Below are 18,876 nucleotides of genomic sequence, written 5' to 3' on the forward strand. Positions count from 1 at the left end.
TCGTATCCTAGCAGCGTGCAACCCAGGATGTATGATGTATAATGTGTTAGTCATTTTTTTAAAAAATTCCCAGCTGCCCAAAAAAGACTGGGAAGCTATCACTTCCTGTTTCCTGAATTTAATTTTTTTCTTACTTTCACAAGAGAAAATAATGTTCAGAAGACCATTGTAACACAGTTATAGTTGACACCACCATTCCAGATGATACATCACACCACACACCACACCACACCTTGTGTAGCTATGAAGGATAAAAGCTATTTAAAAACAGCGATAGGAGCTTGTATAGAGGTCTCTGTAGGATATTGGCTCAATTTTAGTTGTTAGATATCCCGGCTCTGCTAAATTAATGTATTGCAGGCTAAGAAACATTTTTCAAAGTTCAAAGCTTAAATGGTAGAACTGTAAGTCTTGATGAACTCACTTCAGCAGTCTCCCTCCAAATTCCTTTGTATGAGAATGGCACCTTTATGTTCAGATGTAACATGTCTTGGAGTGAGTTGAAATGTTTGCCTATTTGATTTTTAATATTACAGTATCTGATGCCTTTTTTTTCTTTTCAAATAGATGGACATGCTTGACTTTCATAGAATGCAGAAGAATGTCATTTGAACTGAAGTGAACTGAATACCTGATGTTATAGATGAGTCCCTTTGGTCCTGTAGATATTGCTAGAGTAAATAAAGTGTAAGATTCCCATTTGATTTAATTAATGAATTTGATTTTAAAAATTTGTAAAATTAAGTTTAATTCATTTGATGAGTTTTTTGACATACGAGCCTAATGGCCAGGCTCCATTAGGTTTGTACTTCGGGGACTACCTGTATAAGTGATGTGTTTTGGCAATTTATCCTCTTAAGTCAAATCATTAGTCTTGGTATCACACTAGCGACTCTGGCTTTGTTATTTGGTGTCTCCCTACTCATTCTTAGATAGATACTGTAACCTGAAAAATGACTAATTGAATTATTTAATTGTGAATATCTGTGTTAGAATTGTAAATAGATATATGATTCAGTAAGTAGAGTCAGTGTGCTAAAGTGGTTAAAGGATTGGACTAGGACTGCAAAGTTCAAGTCCATTCTCAGCTACTGAAGCTTCCCAGATTATTTTAAGCCAATTACCTCCTCTCAACTCAACCAATTTCATAAGAATTGTGGGGGGGGGGGAAATGGAAGAGGGAATGCTATGTTTGCCAGATTTAGCTCCTGAAAGAAAGACAAATAATAAAAGTAATACCTATATCTCTATTATGTTGGTGTTGATCTTTAAAATCCAGTAGAGGGCCTATCAGGTATGGGCCGCAGAATTCCAGATGACCACAAGATAGTAGCAAAGAAGTGCTGGAAACGCTTTATTGCCACCTAGTGATCATTCACAACCCATAGTGCTTGACCATATCTGAAGTCCTGGAGGTCAGAGTATTTAAAGTGGAAATAAGAATAAGGGCCAGCAGTCATAATGAGAACATAGAACATGGTACATAGAATCATATGGCTGGAAGGAAACCTGGAGGTCGTCCAACCCAACTCCCTGCTCAAGGTAGGAGACCTGGTTAAATGGTGGTCTGGTCTATTTTTGAAAACCTTCAGTGATGGAGCAAAACGCAGGTAATTCAAGAACTATCTCCTACATAGCTGTCTACTAGCTCATCTTCATTGATTCCCTTCAGAAGTTCCCTTTCCAAATGAAATTAGACTGATAACACAAAAATGAATTTTGGGATTTCACATAACATATATTCCCCAGATTTGTCTGCTACCATGTTGCAGCAGTTATTTTTTTGGCATCAGAGAAAGACAAGTTCTAGAGATTTTAGATATTAAAGTTAGTGTAAAGTTTAAAATCCTAAAATGGTTACTAAGGTGATAGCATTTACCTACTTTATGTTATACATCTCATTATATTTAGATAAAACTAGCCACAGTTATGTTCACAATTTCAATGTACATTAGATTCCTTCCCTAAATCAACTCTCTTATCTGGGAAAATGGGTATATATCAAAACACTGTATTGTGAGTTAATTCTGTAATTTGCTATATTGTTTGTGAACATTTAACTTGCAGTTCCTTTTCTATTTGTCCAAACATATATCATCTCTAAAATATCATTACATACAACACGATGTAGCCTTTCTGTAAACAATGACACTTTTATTGTATTCTTGACATTACTGAAAGCAATAAAATCTAGAGAGTTATTTGCTCAGGCTCTTGACTAACACAACTTTTATTGAGCTACTGCATTTCAGCCATTGGGTCACAGTTCAGAGATTCTACACTCGAGTTTTGTTTTCTTTATAGCCAGAAGCTTTAGTTTTATCTTCCACTCTTCTTTTTCTGTAGCAACCATTCAGTCAGCTCTGAAGTTTTACGTCTGGCGAAACAGCTGCATCACTCTGATATATCAAGTATTCTTCTGTTCCACAAAATTAGTGACTTGCATATTTGCATTTAGTTCCAATTTTAGAATACCAAATGTTTGCATCTGTTTTTGACCTTCTTAATTGTTGCCAGGACACAAGTTGTACTCTTGAGTAGCATGTTCTAATTTGCACTCAGACACAGTGGATTAATAGGCTGTTAACAAACATATATGAGACTAAGAAAACGGTCTTGGAAATGGCAGACACAGCTGTGGAATTTGCAGGAGTCATATTTTCCCTCTGGCTTTTTCTGTGGGAGAATATTCTGCGCAGATTGGGAAAGTAATGATAGAGAAGAGGCTTTGTATAACACTGAATTGCTCATTACGTACAGTTCTAATGGAAGTGGGATATTTCTAGTGAGGGAACTTTGATCTACAATGTATTCCATCAAAATGCACCAATTAAATGACACTCTGGCCATCTTTTAGAATATCTTTAGATAGGACTAGCCACGTTTATGTTAACAATACATTAAAATGATTTGAATCTTTTTTATATAAAGCAGTGGTGAACGTTCTTATTTTTTTTAAAAAAGCTGAGCATTCTCCTTAAATTCTGTCTGAATACCACAGCAAATACTGTCCTGGAAATAAGAAAAGGGCTCATCTTGATTTTTTTTAAAAAAAATCACTAGAAGATATAAAGCAAATGTACTCTCTGGTACTGTTCATTCAACAAAGGAGACACTGTATTGAATTAAAAGCTAAACATATCAGTTTAGATGAGAAATTAATAATACAATAGTGATATAAAATTAATTTGAGAATTATTAACTGTTCTCTAAAGATTTTGACTGGTTTTTTAAAATTCTGGGACTAAAATAACTACCGGTATATCTCTTCAATCTACTGATGGCTGTTTGCCTTTTATAGAGGCCTTGTTCCTTGGATGAACTCTCTTGAGTATTATATTTATTTCTTATTTTGATTGATTTTATAATTTGATGAGATTGTAGTCCACCAAGAGTCTTTTGATTATCAGGAATTATTTAATGGATGAGTAGGCAGATGAATGAATCAGTGAGTGAATGAATGAATGAATTTATTGATTATTGTTTGTGTGCCAAAAAGTCATTTTTGACTTCTCACAACCCCATAGATTTTCTTCAAGAAATGAAAATATGGGGACAGTTGCTTGGGAAAATCCAGTGAAAAAGACAAAGGCAATGTATTTTCAAATGGTCAGATCTTTCTGCTTTTCCAAATACTTGAGGTACATAATCTAAGAAAAGTCTGGATTATTATACATACAAGATTCTTGAAAGTTTCTGCTAGTCTTGTTGCCTACATCCTATCTGCAGAATCCACGGTTGTATACCCAAAATGTCAGATAGGAGGAACAATGGAAGACGATTATTCTCAGGCTCTGCAGGTGAACTTCTTAGATGAATCTGGAGTCCTTGACATCAGGCAAAATCAAGTATGTGCAGAGGCAGTATGTTTCTGACTGTGACTTTTGAAAACAAAAATAGTGGTCTTTTGCTCAGTGTAAGACCTCCTACCAACTAGACAAGACAATGCCAGACTAACAAATGTTCTTGGTCTGGAGGTGCCAGATTCTTCTGAGTTTAGTGAAAAATAAATAGCTGTGTGTGGATGTTCCTGACAGATGTTGGTGATTATAATTATAATTATTCATGGTTCATAGTATGTGTGCAAAAGAAACATGTTAGGTTCTTATGCATGAGAGAGAAATAATGCTACACTGATTAATGTAGTCTCCCTTTGGTTCCCAATTTAAATATAGGAATGAGATTAAATCTACCTTATTTGATATTTTCTGGACTCCAGTCCTTGACAATTTAAGTTTGGATGGTACTCAGCTTTATTTCACATATTTGGGGGCTAAAAATTACAACGTCGTGGAAACCTTTTGTGAGGATATCTGTTTCTCCAGGTGATGAATACTTGGGCTAGTTAAAATTTATTTTTGTCCTTGCATTTTTCTCTGAATTAGCTATGGGCATCAGTTGGTGATGACAGAGATAATGAACATTCAAAATATCTGGAGGGACCTAGATGAGGAAAACTTGCTTTGTCTCTGGAGAAACAACACAGCTGTCCATACAGTATAATTGAACAACTTTATTTGCAGCTGATTGTGGGATATTAGCTCTTTTGTATTCTGCAGCTTGAGTTCTATGGAGTTACTAAAAGAATAAAAAGTAAAGGCTCCCCCAAACTGAGTTTGATTTCTGGTGTCTATACATAGAGGTTTATATGATCTTTTTGGCAACAATATGGAAGTGATTTCTAGTTGCCTTCTTGTGACATATTTTTCAACTTTGCAGGCTAGGGATTTGGAATTTCCTAGTAATGTTCCAAGTTGATCTAAGCTTATTTAGTTTGATATCAACCCAACCAGGTAGGCTAGATGTTGTGACATAATAATCTCTACTGGATTACAACATCTTTCTGTGCTGCCATGGCCCTGCTATAGTGTCTATTTCATTATAATTTTTGGGACTTCTAGGAACAAGTACAGGTAACAACCACAATTGGGAGTGGCAACTCGGTCAGTAAATGACACAACAGTTAAGCGAGACAACACAAGACAGTGATACACATACAACCTAATTTCTGCCATGGTCATTAAGTGAATCACTGTGGATTATTGAGACATCATATGAGTGCCACTTGTGATTTTACTGTCTTCATTGACTCCTTAGCAACAACCATTGTGTAGCATGCAAATGACCAACACGTGAGCGTGGGACACTGCAACAGTTATAAATGTCCACTGGTTGGGAAATCCTGATCTCGATTACGGTACATGACCAGAAGGATGTTGTGATGGTCATAAGTGCGAGCACCAGTTGTAAAGTTATTTTTTTCAGCACCATTGTAACTTCAAATGCTTGCTAAAAAAGGCAGTTGTCGACTACGGACTACCTGTAAAATAGCTTTTACGTTCATGGTACCTCTAGAAATTATTTGTCATAATTCAGAGTTTCTTTAAGATGCCTAGATTCTTAGTAGTGTTTAGTGCTAATCTGAAGGCTTTGAATTTTATAGACATGTTCTTTGTTCATTATCCCATTGATGTTTTAGCACCGACTGCTTATGCCAGTGGGATATGTTTAAAAGGAGTCAAGTAAATCTGCTCCAAATTTCCTTTACTGATGAACTTTTGTGCAATATTTTAGAAAAGAAGGAATAAATAAATACTGTAGTTGTAGACTGGGTCTAATTTAAATACTCTTGGAATATGGTGCTCTATGATTGTTTGCAGTATTGGCAATGTTTCTCCTCTGCATCAAATCTATGTCGCCTCAATTTTATAGGCCTATATATGTTTTTTGCACTTGTGTCCTGTTTCCATAACAGTTAAAAGAAGAGACTCTGTTGACAAGAATTATGCATTCTTTTCCCTTCCCTTGAGCATTTGGTGTATTGTTGCCCAGAATATTTTTTTTTATTTTTGTTGGTTGTGATATTTGTATGTGATCCAATAACGAATCACCTAGCTTATATAGCTTTTTGTCCACTTTTCTTTAAATTAAATTAAAATAAAATAAATTGAAGCATCAGTATTACTGGCAGAGGGAATATTTGTATGTCGAATTTATACTATTGTAGGGAAATGTCTACAGCTGAGAAAGTCTGGCATATGTTGGATTTGTGGGAGAAGTAAGACTGTTTCTTGTTATTGTAAAGAGGAAATACCTCTGTAATCAGTGAGTCAAAATAAGAGGAAGGACATCTAGTATTCTAAATAGGGATGTAAGGAACATAAGGATGCCAAGTCAGAATGACCAACAGCTGACCTCTTGAAATCCTAAAAATTCCCTGAGAAGAATTCCTAGATCCCCTCCACAACCACTTGTTTGTTAAGCACTTTCTTTAGGTGTCTCCCTTCCACCCAGCGTGATTGGAAAAGTGCTGTTTTCTGATGTTTTGTACATATAGCGTGGAATTAGAATTATTCAGAACAGGAAAACTAACAGAAGCAGGTGCAAGCTAAATTAACATTATACAAATACTTGATATATTTTAAACATTTAGTTGCTAGAAGAATTGTAAATTAATTATGCTTCAGATAAAAAGTAAAGGCACCCTTGAGTCCAGGTCTGTTCCTGTTAATGATTGCATCTGTACTGTTTTGTTTTTTTTAGAAGCATTGCAGAAGTGTTATATTATTGCCATCATCTGGGATTGATTATTGATTGATATCCATTCAATAGCCTTGGAACACCTAGGCCAGGGGTAGGGAACTATGGCCCTTTTTATGATTTGTGGACTTCAATTCCCAAAATTCCTGACCCAGCCACCTCTGACTTAGGCAATCTTCCATGCAACTATTAACCAGGGCTGATTCTATTTAGTATTTGAGAGCAGCAAAGATTGGTTAACTGCTACCATACCATATGGGCCTCCCTATTGCATTATTGTACTGTTGTGTGAAGCCACAAAAACTCAAGTCCATAAATTTAATAACATTTCCAATTGCTGGAATATTTCATATGCAAATAATTATGCAAATATTGTGTGTAGTTTCTTGAAGGTAGTAAAGTAATGCTAAAACAAACTTTTAGAAGGAATATATGAAATAAACTGAACACAGGTTTAGAAACCAGTGTTAGAACCTAACCAGAATTAATTAGACCTTTCTTGATTAATATATTGACAATAATCAAAATTGCTTGTGTTGCGAATCAGAAGCCGTGTAATTCAAGGACTGAAAAAGTAATTTACCAAGGTTGGGCAGGTTACTTTAATGGAAAAATAACTTGGATATCTACAATAAGCCTAGGAAAAAGGTAAAACCAAATGGCTGAGCTGGTAGAATATTGGCTGAAATGTATAATTTTTCAGACCATCAGAAATGATTGTCTCTTTTTCAAATGCAGAATGCAAGTTCTATGATAGTTGGTGATGAAGCTATACAGTAAAGCTATTAAATAAAGAATATTTGTAGCTCAAGGTTGACATGAGGGGTCCTTGATGCTCTGTGAGCTTGTTTTGTTTTCTTGCACACATTTCATTACCCAAACTAGGTAATATCATCAGTGCTAGTAAGGAGAAATGCCACCTTTGGTTAAGTTTCCACCAATTTTTCTTCTAATTTCTTTATAACTGTAGCCTTGTTCACTTAATAATACTATTTTACATCGCTTTCTGAGCAACCAGTCAACTCTTTGCACCATTACTTTAATTCTATTACATTTTACAAGCTCACTAAATGAAAGAACACAAAAAAGCTCAACCAACCTGATAGCTATCACATAACACATTGACAAATGTCCTCCTCTCAGCTTTAATACATGACATCAGTAACGGAATCCTACTGAGATCTGATTGGCTCATTGCTAAAACAAAGTGACACCCAGTTGTCTCTCTAAATACTCATGCTCATTGGCTATAATCAGATGAAGAAAAGCTACTTGATATCAACCTAAGCACGTTGTGCTTCCTTTTTCTGGTTATTTGGCTATACCTTTTCATAGAATACAGTACAGATAATTGAACACACTTTGTTGTATTGCATTCTTGATTAAATTATCTTTCCATTGACATATAATTTTATGGTACTACTCCAAAAAAAGTGGTGTTATTAGCCATTAAACCTCAAGAATACTTTTCCCAAAAGGTTTCCACAATTTTGGCCACTACTGTACTTTAACATATACTTTCAAAGTAGCTCACCAAATCCAGCATTGTATTAGTGACATCGTGTAGTTATGCTGACTTTGTTGTATAACTTTGTCTGGTTTTATATGTACTGTTTTGAGTCTTGTTTTTTTAATTATCCTGATGTCTGTTTTTCATTTCCTGACTCAATGTCCTTGAATAAAAGAATAAGCATACATAAGTAATGTTGACTTGCTGTCTGGGAGTTGAGGATCTTTTATCATTTACTGCAGAAACACAGGGAAGACACAGTGGGTACATTGGAAGGAGGAAGAAAACCCCTTTTTTCATGTTATTATTTTTAGTTGTTTTTTTCCTTCATTTACAAATGGCAGATTATTTAATCTTTCTTCCTAGGAAAACCATGCTGTAAGATACAATATCACTATAGTAAGTAGCTTACCCTTGAAACTTGCAGTGTTATTATTTTAGGATACTGTTTAAATTTTTTCCAGCTAAATGTATTTGTGTGTGTGTGTGTGTGTGTGTGTGTGTGTGTGTGTGTGTGTGTGTGTGAGAGAGAGAGAGAGAGAGAGAGAGAGAGAGATTGGCAAATTGGCATTTTTAATATAGGGAGAGTTGGCATTTTAATATGGTTTGTTTTGATTAAGAGATGGTGATAGTGATGGTGTTTTATTATTTCATATAAAAAGAGATGGATTTCAAAAATGCCCTTTCAGTGTAATATGCTAACATCAGCTTTATAGTTGTGTGGCAATTTTAAGGCATTGAACACCAGCTATTTTGACCGATGAGTGCCAACTTTTTCTCTGTTAAACTAGAATCAAAGTAACCAAATTGTAGTTAGAACTGTTAAAATCAGACTGTGTTAAAGAATAATTCAGTAGCATGGGGAAAGAATAATGAAAATATTGGCTGGGTGGATATTTTTGGAATGAACTACGGTCCTAATTTTTTCTGCCTTATGAAGAATTAATTTGGAGACATTTGAGAAAATAAACATTTGGGGAAAGCATGTTTGTGTACATATGTGGATTTAATACTCGTTAAATTTATACCGGGAGGAAATTTCTTGAAGGGATATTGGCAGTTTTGATATTTGGGATAAGTTAGATTCTGTCTTTGCTTTATACACAGTGCCTGGTCAGCAGGAGTGTTTACATGCCTGCTTCATAGTTATGTGAAACAGTATGCAGCAGCAAACAGTTTGGCTAAGTAAATGACTTATATATTAGATTTCTGAATGGGATATATGTTCCCAGTCTCTGTGTAAAATGTTGTTCAGTTCTAATACTGATAATTTTTGAAGTATCCTTAATTAAATGAAGTGGGAAGTCAAGATTAATTTTACATTATATATTATTTGAAAATTTTGGAGTTCGCTTTCAGAAATCCCCAGAGCTGTGATCTCAAGAATACATCATGGGGAAAAATTAAGGGATAGTCAGTCCTGAAAGAGCATTGTTCTCTTTATTTTTGGAAATAAAGTTGGTTGTCAGCTATGAAGTAGGATTGGAAAAAGACAATGACCAAAGAAGCACATATATCCAAGTTAGGTTTGTTAACTTTTATGATTTAGCACATTATATCTTATTATAATGTAGGAATGTGATGCTATGTCTTATGATCAAGATCTTTATTATAGTATCGTCCTTATTGACTTCCATCTCCTTTAATTCACCATTACATCCTCCATCATCATCATCATCATCATCAAACAATCTTTATTCTGTCACAGGCCAGCAAATATCATCAAATTCAGCACAGGAAGCAATGACAACGTTGAATGTGATCCAGAGCTTTGTTCAAGAGCTACTGCTGGATTTTACTTCTCATTGACTCAGTCCTCTTTCCCCTGAACCTGTGATGACAAGTTTATGGCAGGAAGCAGGAGAAATAGCTCAAGATGGTACACCATTAAGAAGGAAAGAAAAGGGAAAATAGATGGCTTTTAAAATAATCCAGAAGTAAGAGGTAGGAATTGCAATCTTAGTCATAGCTCTTTGGCATCCTGCAACTGGGAGGGGAATGTTTCAGTCTGGTGACATACAACAGACATAGCTGGGTACAATCTTTCGTGTAACCTTTCCTAATTTGGACAGTCTGCAGATGTGAGAATTTCAACTCTTAGCATCCTCAGCAAGGATCATGTTAGCTAGTGAATTCTGGAAGCCAAAGCCATGCGTCAGGAAGGCCCCAGCTTGAGAAGGGCTGCTCTAATTCAGCCATAGCATCTATTTCCTGCAAAGAGAAAGGAAATTAGAGAGTAGGGATCCACATGCTTCAGAATCAAAGGAAAACAGTTTGAGTAATACCTGTCAGCAGCTTCTTTCAGCAGCTGCTGATTTTTCCTGGGATCACATAAGTGCCTTCTATGGCTGCAGTACAGTGAGGAGGAATTGGTTTAAAAAGTTGCCCATACGCTTCCAAAGCACCCTTTTTCCTTTGAGTTAAAGTAGTCCACAGCCTATTTTTCAGTCAGGCAAACATACTGAGCTCAATACAGTATAGTTCTGACGTATCTTGGAGAAGCTTCACACATTCGTAAAGCGTACAATTTGACACATAAGGTCTGCAGTTGAATCCCTGGCATGTTCAAGTAAGGCTGGAGGAATTGCTACCTGTAACCCTACAGCGCTACAGGTAGTAACTATATTTTTAACATGAGGATCAAAATCTGACTTTGTGTGGTTTTTCTGCATTCTTAGTAAGTGCAGTGTTTTTAGTATACATGTGGTAATTTTCTGCCTTGCTATGTTCTCCAGGTATGCTGCTTCATTGTCACAGGGCATTTTGCCCAGCTTAGAAAATTTTAGAGGGTTTTGTAAACGTGCTGCTATTTATTTTTGATTAAAAGCATGAAGAAAAGCAAAAAGCTGTACTGTATTGCAAAATTCCAGCCTTCTGGAAAGCTATCTGAAAATTCTAGTGCAAGATTAAATTGATTTAGAAATGGGATTCCTCTGGGAATGAAGATAAAAGAGTTGAGTTTCCTTTCCCTGGTAATTCATTATAAACCTGTTTTTTAAAAGGATAAAGTTTGAGAAGTGTATTCGTTGGCTTCCTTTTTCCAAATAGGGTTTGGGTCAGTCTGTGCAGAGAAATAAAGAAGGTTAAAAAGGGAAAAGTTTGTGTTTGTAACCAGGGTATAGGTACAGTGTAGATTAAACTAGCCTTTCTCAACAAATCTTGTTAATGTGGTAGTAGAGTGGATAGGTATCAAGAGCTTATCTTTAAAATGCCTTAATGATCTTTCTTTAATTTCAGTTCTGTACAGAGATTTTACTTTTTCATTTGAAGGAAGCTTTTTTTCATGCTACTGTGACTCTTGAAAGAAATATCCTGGACTCAGTCCACTTTAAAGTAATAAAAGGCGACTAGAGTTTGTCTCACAATTTGCTCTGAGTAAAGTTAGTAAATTATTCTGGATTGCTCTTGTTCTGACCTGCCAGGGATAGAAGAATACGGGTAATCCCCCAGGTACGAATGTTTATTTAGTGAGTTTTCACAAAAACGAATTAATTCAGAAAGGGTACTTACATTAGAAATTCAAAATTGTGACCAAAAAGAGGCCTCTGTAGCCATGTGACTTGGATTCAGGCTCTGCTGCAAACAGCCGCCATTTTAACTTTGTGACTTGCCTGGGCCATTCAGTGCTATGAGAAGCTGGAAGGGTGTTTTCTTTTTTTGTGTGTGTGTCCCTGGTCACATGGCCAAACAAGAGCCCAGATGGCACCAGTTTTTGCTTTTGCTGCAATCTGCTACTGCCTGGGCTCGAATGCTAGAATTACTTCTGTAAGTATTTTAAAATATTTTTTTTGTTACTCTATAGCGGAGGTGTCAAACTGCCGGCCCGTGGGCCGGACGCGTCATCAGGAAACCGTGCCCACCCCATTGCCGGCAATGGAGAAAAAGCTCCGATACATCGCATGACGTCACGAGTTTGACATGTCTGCTCTATAGTGCTTATAAACTGTTGAGAACTGTTCTGCTTTTTAAGTGCTGTACTTTGCAAACTATTGTGTTTGCAAACTATTGAGCTTTTATTTTGGAGATTAGCATATATTAGTTTGTGGTTTTTTCCCCCACCCCCCACCAGCTGAAGACTCTAGAGCTGGCTACCAGCAGTGTTGTTTTTTTAAAAAAATAACTAATGGCTGCAAGCCCTGCTTGGAGGCAATTTAGTTCCTGAGCCAGCTCACTAGAAACAGCTAATCGGCAGTGGTTGGGTTTCAGACCAGGTTATGGGACAAAACAGCTTTGGTCACACTTGTTGATGATCTCTGGTAAGAGCAGGATGGAGATAGTGCATCCTTTTTAGCCCTTATTGACCTCTTGGCAGCTTTCAATACCATTGACGATTGTACCTTTTGGGGCCAGCTGCAGAATTTGGAACTGGGTGGCCAGTTTTCTATTGATTTGTCTCTTCTCCAAGGCTGGTCCCAATGGTATTGATAGGGAGCAAAAAGTCCATCCCGTGGCCTCTGCTTTGTGGTGTGCCACAGGGATCAGTACTCTCTCTACTCCTTTTTAAGATCTACATGAAGCTGCTAGCTAAGATCATCTGACATCACAGAACTCTACATCTCCATCCCAGGTGACTCAAGTGTTGTTGTGACTGACTTTTTGCAGGGCCTGGAGGCTGTGGGCTTTTGGATGGGGAAACAACTGGCTTCAGCTGAACCCTGGGAAGATGGAGTAGTTGTGGATCCATGGATTCATCTTTGGTCTTGGATGGGGTTTCACTACCCCAGAGAGACCCTATGCCAACCTGGGGTTTCTCCTAGATTCATGACTCATAGAGGAGCTGGTAGTCATGTCTAGGAGACCCTTCACTCAACTTTGTGTAGTGTGCCAGTTGTGATTGTGAGGCCCTGCAGTTAGTCACTTGTGCCTTGGTTATCTCTTGTTGGATTATGGCAAAGAACTCTACATGGGGCTCTCTTTGAAGCTATAGCTGGTATAGAATGCAGCTGTGCAAAGAGTTCTGAAGTCCCTAGGATGGTGCATGTAATACCGACGTTACAGGCGCTGCATTGGTTGCTGTTTGCTTCCAGGACCAATTCAAGGTGTTGGTTATTACATATAAAAAACTCTTTAGGGCATGGGACCAGGTTATCTGAGGAACTGTCTTGCACCCCAGTAGGATTGGCCAACCCTATCTGCCAAGGAATTTCAGCTAGCGGGGTTGAGGAGGAGAGCTTTTTCTGCCTTGGCTCCTGCCCTCTGGAACATCTTGCCACCAGACGTGAGAGTCATTTCCATCCCTCTGGCCTTCTGGAATCACTTTAAAACCTGGCTCTGCCATTGGGCTTGGGACCCTATGGGGGAACACTATGCTAGAGGTGGTTGGTTGAGTGAGAGACAAAACCCCACCCCCTTACCGTCTGTGACCTTGTTTTTCAACCTTTATTTAATTGTTAATTTTAATACTTTTTAATATTTATATTTTTATGCCATTGTAAACTGCCCAGAGTCACTTTGGATAGTAAGACTGGGGGTGGGAGGGAAGGAGCATATGAATTTGATAAATAATTTAATGAAATTTTTAATTTTGTTTCTCCCATTCTTTGTTTTCCTCTGTTTACTTAAAATGCGTTGTTTTCCATCTACCAAGACGGGATTGCTTTCAGCCAAATCTTTGTGAAATAGCTCCTTTTAAAACACATTGAGAAACATATGCATTCAACTCACATTTTAGAACCCCAAACAACATGTACTCACTGTATTCAAAACATTGATGGAACTCTTTGTAAGGTATATTACTATGTCACAATATAGAATAGAGTAGAATTTATTTTTTTCCATAAAACTAGTATGGATAATAAATAAGAAGAATAAATATGAAAAAAATAATTAAATATAAGAGCAAATCCATTTAAAAACTTTTAAAAATCAGCAAATCTAGAATAAAACAAAAGCAAAAATAAGTAATACCCAAATATCAAGTTCAAAGTTTAAGAGCAAAAAGCAAGACGTTAAAATCTGCCCTACTGCATTCACATTATAATGTTAGATACAAATATGTAAGTTATATAACTCGCATCACAAAATCTGTGAATAGAATCCAACATTTGACATTTATTTATTCACTTATTAATCAAAATATGTAATTCAGTAAGCAGTTAGCTTACGTCAGAACTTTGTATGCCTTTGCCTGCTGGCAGAAAAACAGGAGGAATAGAATTGGCTTAACCTCCCTTGGAAGAGAACTGTAAGCACATTAGAAGTATTCTTTAATGGTCCTGCACATTCAGTTGTAAAAGGGACAGAAAGAAAGACCTCCCTAAACACTTGGGTATAATGATCTTAAAGAAGAATTGATCTTTCAAACATACTTGTCCCAAGATTATTAGAAATGATAAAGTTATTAACCACACTCTATGACTAGAAGCTACTAGCCAAAAAATGTTGGGAAGGTACCAGCTGAAATCTCAGAAATATTTCAAAAGGCAATTTTTTAATGGCATCCTCTTGTAGAACACGGTTTTAAGAAAGATAAAGTGTTACTTGATTCATGTAGCTTTCTTGGGAATGATGGAAGTAGTACCAACATGATGTATTTAATAAAGTGTCATCATGGCCAAGCAAAAGAATTCTAGGAACAATCAAGGTTGAGTTACCAATCTTATCTGTGCAAATTTTTCCAAGCCATACAGATTTAGGACTAGATGAAAGAATACACAGAACCTGGAAACCAGGGTGTTCAAAAAGCTGTATAATCCCATCTAAGGCAGGTTGAATTCTAATTGTCTAATCCAGGGGTCGGCAACCTTAAACACTCAAAGAGCCACTTGGACCCGTTTCTCACAGAAAAGAAAATATTGGGAGCTACAAAACCCTTTTGACATCTAAAATGAAGATAACACTGCATACATCCTTTTTTACCTTTTTGCTATGTATAAAAACACTATAGTGTGTTGCATTTATGAAATCAATGAACTGCTACAAAGAAAATAATTTTTTATGCTGGAGAAAGAGGGGAAAAAAACCCTTTCTCCTTCATCCCAACAGGTGAAAACAATTTTAGTAGCTTATCTACCATCTTTAAATACAGCATAATTATCCCCATACCTCATCTCTTAATTAAAAAAAAATCAAAATATTTCATTAAACGTGCTTTACTAAAAGTCCAGTAAAGACAACATATATTCATATTTTCTCTTCCTCTCTTTTCTCTCCCTCTCTCTCTTTCTCTCTCTCTCTTCCCCCCCCCTTTCTCTCTTTCTTCTCCCTCTCTCTTTCCCTCTCTTTTTCTCTCTTTCCTCTCCCTCTCTTTTTCTCTCTCCCTCTCCCTCTCTCTTTCCTGTCCCTCTCCCTCTTTTTCTCTGTCTCTCTTTTCTCTCCCTCTCTCTCCTCTCTCTCTCTTTCTTCTCCCTCTCTTTCTCTTTCCTCTCTCTCTCTCCCTCCCCCCCTCTCTCTCCCTCTCTCGGATCTTCTGCTTACCTGGCCAGCTGGCCTCGCGCTGTTCTCTGACAAGCTGACATACATTCTCATTGGGCTGGCTCTCCTGCCCTTGGTCTTCCAGTCCTCCTCTCCCACTAAGTAAGTAAAAGTGTGTGTGTGTGTGTGTGTGTGTGTGTGTGTGAGAGAGAGAGAGAGAGAGAGAGAGAGAGAGCTGCTGCTTTCTGCTTCCTGCTGCTTCCTGTGGAGACCCAGCAAGGGCAGGTACCCCGCCCAATAAGCTTGTCAGCTTGTCGGAGAACAGCGTGATGCCAGCTGGCCAGGTGAGCAGAAGATCAGAGAGAGAGAGAAGGGAAGCACAAGTGCCTCTGTCTCTCTCTGCAAATGGCAGAGGACTGGGAGCCGCAGTAGAAGGCTGAAAGAGCCACATGCGGCTCCAGAGCCACAGGTTGCCGACCTGTGGTCTAATCTATCAATTGTCAAAGGAATACTTTTGCCATCTTTGCACTGTTTCTCTCGATTAGTTTGATAACAGCATCATGCATTGCTTTAAACTTGAGTATTTTTTTTAAATTTAGATGGAAAAGAGATATGGAATTACTGTAGGTGTCATTAGGCAGTACACAATCCCTAATGCTTCATTTATTATTTTCCCCAACAGTGTATATGTTAAGTAGTATATTCAAGATAGAAACCCCTTCTGTGGGTTGGCATCAAGAACCACAAAAACCATTGGAAATAACAGGGCATATGGAAATAAAATAGAATAATCTGGAATTCCACAGATTTATTTTTGTATACCACAGTTTCCTTTTTTTGCTTTAATTAGAGTGAAATGCCATTGAAAAGTATATAATACAGTTATTAGCCAATGTTTATTTTCAACTTGTTGAAATGTGGACCATAAAAAATATGACAGTAATCAAGAACTTTTTTCTCCCTTCCTAACAGAGATCTTCGGTTCAATCGAATTAAAGAAATCCAGCCTGGTGCATTTAGAAGGCTTAAAAATTTGAACACATTGTAAGTTTCATCCTTCTTACAACCTTTTTTTCCTTTTGTAAACTGTTAACCATTTTTATTTCCATCTCCATTTGTATTTTGTTTCATTAAGACTAGGAAGACTTGTTTCGATGTACATTAAGTTTTCATTATGTTGGCTTCTGACTAGAGTTTTAAAGCTTTTAAATTTAGTCAGTATTTTGTGGAATCCACATGAAAGAACATAAGAAATCTAGCCATCTGTAATTTTTGTTGACTTCCATATAAATTTAGCTAATTTGCAATCCATGCAACATGTAAAAGAATTGTCAGCTACTGGTCCACCAACAGATTTGCTAGGGATCCACCGTGATCTATCCATCTCTTGTCACTTTTATCTAAAACAAAAAGGGCAATGTATTTTTGAATATATTGAATTTTTGAAAATATTAATGCACTGTTTCCACCTGGACGGCTTTCTAATGATAGCAGAAATAGTTTATATTTTCATTCCTATTGATAGCTCCATGGAGACTTATCTTAGTTTGCTGATTAATTCATAGTACAGGTAGTCCTTGACTTCATTTAGTGACCATTTGAAGTGACTCATGACCATTTTTCACACAACCATTGCAGCATCCCCATGGTCATGTGATCAAAATTCAGACTTTTGGCAACTGACTCATATTTATAACAGTTGCAGTGTCTTGGGGTCAAGTGATCAACTTTTGTGACCTTCTGACAAGCAAAGTCAATGAGAAACACCAGATTCACTTAACAATATTTAACAACTGCATGATTCATCTAACAGCTGTGGCAAAAAAACATTCATTGTAGCAAAACTCACTTAAATGTCTCACTTAGCAACAAATTTTGGGCTCAATTGTGGTCATAAGTTGAGGACTACCTGTATTGATAGATTTTATTTCAGTTTTCCCTATCTGGTGTCCTCCAGATTTGTTGGGGCAGAAGTGTTACAAGTCCAAGCCACAATATATATTATAGCTGCAGTAGGAAATATTAATAGAAATCACAACAGCCAAAATACAAAGCATACTTAAGTAAAGATAGGTCAATCAAATTATTGTTAATAAGCGAGCAAGGTTTTCAATTTTCTGATATTCCATCAGATGATAATAATATTCAGGGAGCAATAGTAGCAATAGCAGTAATTTTGCCATTGAATGTAATAGCATACTTTGAATGTTGTACCTACTCTAGCTATCTTTCTGAAAAATAGGTATTGAGATTGATATTTTGGAATGAAGTATCTGTTCCATACTTCTTTTTTTTCAATAAATCATTTTAAGAAAACCCTGTTATTGTTACTTGCAATTAATCGTTCTTCAGTGGGAAAAAATACCTCTTTTTGTTTTATGTCCTAGACTCCTCAACAATAATCACATTAAAAGAATACCAACTGGAGCATTTGAAGACCTTGAAAATCTCAAATATCTGTAAGTGCAAACATATTCTCGGAGAATATGTTGATATAAAATGTGTGCTATGCACTAGGCCTGTGCATGTCGACTGTTGTTTGCTTGAGCAAGGATTCTTTGGTTACTTTTAAGCCACCCTCTTGTCTATGTCAGTTGCAAAAGCCAGAAGTACTATAGAAGGCAGCCTCTTATTCGCACTCATAAACGTTTTCCCCAAGCTGGAGGAGGCTTCTGTGTAAGAGCTGTATACATCCAAAAGTCTCTTGGCTTTTGAAACTTATTGAGATGTTGAGGAAGGTGAGCAAAGCAATACCTCTTCAGTCTTAGAAGTACCATCTATGCTGTTTTGTGAAGCAGCCTCAAGGCAGGAGTTCACCCAAATCTTCACTAAAGCAAAGTGCTTTTCAAAAAGTTCCACAAACCAATTACACAGCGTGAAAACCCCAAAGAGCTTCAGATGACAAAAAATGTCTGGGATTGCTATAGCATCTTCTTATCTTTTCTGCAGATTTTTCTGTTAATAAAGATTAGTATTTAGTATTATTTCTTAAGGGCTTAACATAATGTTTGTAGCGTAGTATTTTCAGACCATGGTAAAAACTTAATTTACATCATAGTAAAAAGTAATAGGTAAGCATACATATTAATGTTAATGTTAGCATGATATCATAGCAACCCCAAACTATGTTATGTGGGTTTCTGAGTTTTCCATGTATGGTTTTTCAATTAGGGTATGAGAGTAGTTCATTCTCCTTCAATGATCTCATTACAAAGAAGAAAATTAGAAACCAGCTCCAGGGCCAGAATATATGAAAGAAAACGTGACTTACATTTGAATGTAAATAAAATTATTTGGATGATGAGGGATGCTAATAAAATTATTTGGATGATGAGGGATGCTAAGAAAGAAGAAAGCAGCACATTGGATAAAACTTTCCATCAGATCTCCCTGCTCAGCATGGGAGATCTGGGAATGAATTAGTTGAATGAATGTGTCTGTGGGAAGTAGATTCTTCAGAAATGAAATGCCTG

General features: G+C 36.8%; 1 protein-coding gene across 1 annotated transcript in view; it reads left to right on the forward strand.

The window, feature by feature from the left end:
• PXDN (peroxidasin) overlaps nucleotides 1–18,876 on the forward strand; it is an 85,241-nt gene that overhangs the window by 10,905 nt on the left and 55,460 nt on the right. Inside the window, exons 2-3 of the mRNA XM_083356549.1 lie at nucleotides 16,376–16,447; nucleotides 17,791–17,862. Of these exons, the coding sequence (XP_083212675.1) occupies nucleotides 16,376–16,447; nucleotides 17,791–17,862 (144 nt within the window). The remainder of the gene's footprint in view (nucleotides 1–16,375; nucleotides 16,448–17,790; nucleotides 17,863–18,876) is intronic.

Source organism: Vipera ursinii, assembly GCF_947247035.1.
Source record: "Vipera ursinii genome assembly, chromosome: 1".
NCBI classification, from domain to species: domain Eukaryota; kingdom Metazoa; phylum Chordata; class Lepidosauria; order Squamata; family Viperidae; genus Vipera; species Vipera ursinii.